The sequence below is a fragment of the Zea mays genome, chromosome 10 (assembly GCF_902167145.1).
Source record: "Zea mays cultivar B73 chromosome 10, Zm-B73-REFERENCE-NAM-5.0, whole genome shotgun sequence".
NCBI lineage: Eukaryota > Viridiplantae > Streptophyta > Magnoliopsida > Poales > Poaceae > Zea > Zea mays.
In genome coordinates, this window is record NC_050105.1 from 125,245,958 (window position 1) to 125,250,533 (window position 4,576).

The 4,576-nt window shown below is 48.9% G+C and overlaps 1 protein-coding gene across 1 annotated transcript; it reads left to right on the forward strand.

Annotated features, from left to right (window-relative positions):
- Positions 1-2,207: 2,207 nt before the first annotated feature.
- LOC103642790 (glyceraldehyde-3-phosphate dehydrogenase A, chloroplastic) lies at positions 2,208-3,821 on the forward strand (the record flags this gene model as incomplete). The annotated part of the gene is made up of 4 exons (XM_008665969.1): positions 2,208-2,292; positions 2,391-2,509; positions 2,683-3,238; positions 3,319-3,821. Coding segments are annotated over 4 exons (1,263 nt in total), but the record flags the coding sequence as incomplete, so codon positions are not given.
- Between the last annotated feature and the right edge of the window lie 755 nt (positions 3,822-4,576).

Below are 4,576 nucleotides of genomic sequence, written 5' to 3' on the forward strand. Positions count from 1 at the left end.
GACAGAAATTGCGTTTAGTACTGTTTGACATTTCTAAGGTCGAATCATGTTGTGATGATAATACCAAAGGTGTAGAGGACTTTATAAGCTTTCCAGAAAGTTCTAGTTTACTATTTTTGGATGCATATTTTGTGAGTTATGAATAAAACAATTAACCGTTGTGCTGCTGTCCAAAATTAGCAGGCATTAAAATGATTTGCTTGGAATTTCTTTTGTGTAGGTAACTAGATTTGGTTAGTCCTTGGCTTGATTAATGAAGTATGATAGTTGCATTGGTTGTTCTTTTCTTTCTTAATGCTTGCGTTAGACTTTAGCATTTTAAGAAAATACATAGCTTGTGTAGGGTTCAATATTCTATGTTCTAGTTAAGGAAAATACATAGCTTGTGTACGGTTCAATATTCTTTGATGTTTGTGTTAGATTTGGTTAAGCCAGAGAAACGTAATTGTGATACGTAGTGATATGTCAACATATAGTAATTGTTTTTAAGTATTGCGGTACATCAGTGTTATATTCTAAATATATTAGGACTTGTATGTTGCTAATGTTACTTGATGATTGATTTGGGTCCGATTGACTAGAACGTCATGTTTGATGTACAATTTAATATATCTAGTTGTTACACCTAAGAGTTGTGATGTTTTGCTTTAAGTTTGTATCCTACTTAGTATAACTTATCTATCTTGTGCTATTTATGCTCCTACTCACTCATATGCATTATGAATGTCATTTAGGTACGTTAATTGATCACGTGATGTTGAAGACAAGGTTTGGATTGATCTCAAGATAATGCTGATGGACGAAGCTAAAGTGAGTGAATCGAACAAGTGCCAGGATGAGAGATGCTCACTAAGCGTTAGTACTTTTGTGAATGATTTTGTAAAGTGTTTGCAAATATGTGCAAAACATAATAACATGTGTAGGTTTTGTGAATGATTTTGTTGTGGTGCTTGTTGATGGTTTATGTGATGTGGATCTATCATTGTGCAATACTAATTAAATTTGTATATCTATGTGATTATGTGTATAAAAATTGGTGATTTGTGATGCTTTTGTACATATAACAGTTGTTGAATGCTAATTAATGGTATATTATCATTATTAACGACTATAACTAGGGGCAACTTTTTGTTGGTTGCTAAATGTATAGTATAACGACTCACGATTGGTTGCTAAATCTATAGTACAACAACCCACGATTGGTCGCTAAATATACAATATTAGCAACGGACGGTCGGTCGCTAAAAAGATGTCGGTCGCTAAAGCCTTTAGCGACGACACTTACAGCGACCATCCTTATGGGTCGCTAAAAGTTTTTAGCGACCAACCGTAGGTCGCTAAAGGCCGTTTTAGCAACCAACAGTAGGTCGCTGTAAGTGAACCGTCGTGTAGTGGCTTCAATCGGCCGTAGCCCTTCATCTATATAAAGGGGAAGGTCTGGACCCATTACAAGTCGGTTCCCGAGTTAATCCCACAGGTTTAGCTAACAAATCCCACAAGAAATTCGGAACCCTAACTAATTCTGCGCACGCGCGGAAAGTCCACGCCACTACGACATACAATCTGGACTATGATCCATCCGACCTCAGGGCCAGACCGTCCGTGATGTCATTTTCTATGCTCAACATATGCCCTTGCTTTTGGGTGGAGGTTGACGAACCAAAAGCATATGCACTAAGCCTGATGCCAGTCACCGACTTTTCATCCAATATGGTGATCATTCAATAGAGCTCTAATGCATAAATGTCATTTTGGATTGCATCTTTCTCGGCCATGTTCATCTGACCAAAAGATCAAAAGGTATAGAATGGAGGTGTCCGAGCTTGAATAGGCAAATGGACTATGTTTGTACTATGGGTTCATCGTCGTACCATTCCACATTTGAATAGAACAATATACCGACGATGAGTAGGCGGGTGAAAAGTATCATAGCATCACACAATGAATAGGCGATGCTTGTTGCATCGTCATTCGGGACATTTTATTCGGCCATCTTATTTTAGCGCGTGACTAGGTTTTTTTGTTGGCATATTTGGAGGGCAATTGATCGAAAATAAGCAGGTGGAAAGTATCCTAGCTAAACATTGGCCGTGCTATCCAAAGTCTGATCCCTCCCCGAACCCCCACCTCACGATCTCCGTTCGCGGCCCCAATTCGCCGACTCGACTCGTATATACGCGCGCCCGCTTGTTGGCTACCATCGTCACCTTGTCTCGATCCTCTGCTCCGTGTCCACGGCGACGTCCATGCTCTCCGCCACCACGGTGCCACTCCAGCAGGTATGCCGGCCGCGTCTCTCACCCTCCATCCATGCTGATACGTCATAGGATGCTTTGCTCGCACTCTAGCTGCTCTACCGGACAACCGATGCTTCTATGATGTGTGTCCAGGTCCAGGGGGCGGTCTGTCCGAGTTCTCCGGTCTCCTTAGGAGCTCCGCGTCACTGCCGATGCGCTGGAATGCCACCTCCGACGAATTCATGTCCGCCGTCTCCTTCAGGAACCACGCGGTACGTGCCTGCTTGCCCTCGGGCCGGCCGAACGTTCCGTGCGCGGTCGTGCCGCATCGTAGCGTAGGAATGTGCTAGTAGCAACACGATCGAATGGCTTGGGGATTCACATGTCTGCGCCGCTGCTGCCCCTGGCTGCCTGACTCGCCTGCTTGTGCTTGTGCATCAATCAGATCGGCACCAGCGGCGGCAGGTTGAGGCGGGCGCCGACAGAGGCAAAGCTCAAGGTGGCCATCAACGGGTTCGGTCGCATCAGGCGTAACTTCCTGCGGTGCTGGCACGGGCGCGACGACGACTCGCCCCTCGACGTCATCGCCATCAACGACACCGGGGACGTCAAGCAGGCGTCGCACCTGCTCAAGTACGACTCCTTGCTCGGCATCTTCGATGCCGATGCCGAGCTTGTCGGCGACAACGCCATCTCCGTGGACGACAAGGTCATCAAGGTCGTGTCCGACCGCAACCCCAGCAACCTGCCGTGGGGCGAGCTCAGCGTCGACCTCTTCATCGAGGGCACCGGCGTCTTCGTCGACCACGAGGGCGCAGGGAAGCACATCCAAGTGGGCGCCAAGAAGGTGCTCATCACTGCGCCCGACAAGGGCAACATCCCCACCTACGTCGTCGGCGTCAATGCCGACCAGTACAACCCGGACGAGCCCATCATCAGCAACACCTCCTGCACGACCAACTGCCGCGTGCCATTCGTCAAGGTCCTCGACCAAAAGTTCGGTGCGTGCCTTCTTCGCTCAAACTCAAACCATACGTAACGGCGCATGCATACTCATCCGTCACCGTCACCGCCACCGCAGGCATCATCAAGGGCACCATGACCACCACCCACTTCTACACCTGCGATCAGAGGCTGCTGGACGCGAGCCACCGCGACCTGCGCCGCGCCCGCGCCGCCGCGCTCAACATCGTTCCCACGTCCACCAGCGCCGCCAAGGCTGTCGTGTTGGTGCTCCCCAACCTCAAGGGCAAGCTCAACGGGATCGCGCTGTGGGTGCCCACCCCGAACGTCTCCGTCCTCGACCTCGTCGTGCAGGTCTCCAGGAAGACGCTCGCCGAGGAGGTGAACCAGGCGTTCCGCGACGCCGCGGCTAACGAGCTGCAGGGCATTCTCGAGGTCTGCGATGTGCCGCTCGTGTCCGTCGACTTCAGGTGCTCCGACTTCTCCTCCACCATCGACGCCTCCCTCACTATGGTCATGGGAGATGACATGGTCAAGGTCATTTCCTGGTACGACAAAGAGTGGGGGTACTCGCAAAGGGTCGTCGACCTCGATGACATTTGCGCCAACCAGTGGAAGTGAAGCATGCATTGCATTGTAATATCCTATAAGTCACTCTCGACTTCAAAATTTTCCCCGGGCTATTCCCGGATGATAATTTATAAGGGCTACTTTGGGAACCTCAAATCCCCTTCGGGATTGAAGGGGATTGAGGTGGAAATAAACATAGCCTTTTTCTTCTTTTTTTTCCATACGTTTTTTCTCCCTTCTCTGATTTTCATTGTGGAGGGACCGGAGTGTAATATATCTATACTATACTTAAAACACTAGTTTCAACGGTAATCCCGCGTCAAAATTTTACACAAATCTCCCTCACTTTTTCTTCTATCAACCCACCATCCTCTCCTCTATTTGTCTCTTCCACTTTTATCTCAACCGCACCAAAAAAACATAGCCCGATTCTCGCTTGGTCCACCTACGTCGACTGCTACGCCCGCTCGCGCCGTCGCTGTCTTCGCGTCGATGAGAACCGCTCGTCACCGTGCGCCGCAAGACACGCCTCAGCCTCGTGGAGCATTGGGTCAACTACGACGCAACGTCAACGACGTCTAGGCCCACGCCATCTGGTTTTGGGGGATGGATTACCCCATGCAGGCGCTAAGGAGAATCTGAGGGAGATGTTCAGCATGGTGGGGAAGAAGTTCAACGAGGCCGTGCGGAAGAACGAGGGCATCGTCGGTGACGTTTGGCAGCATCGTGAGTGCTTCGATTTCCCCACGTCTCTCTCTCCCTCCTTACTTCAACCGCAGGCAAAACCTTAGCCGATTAGATCCCAT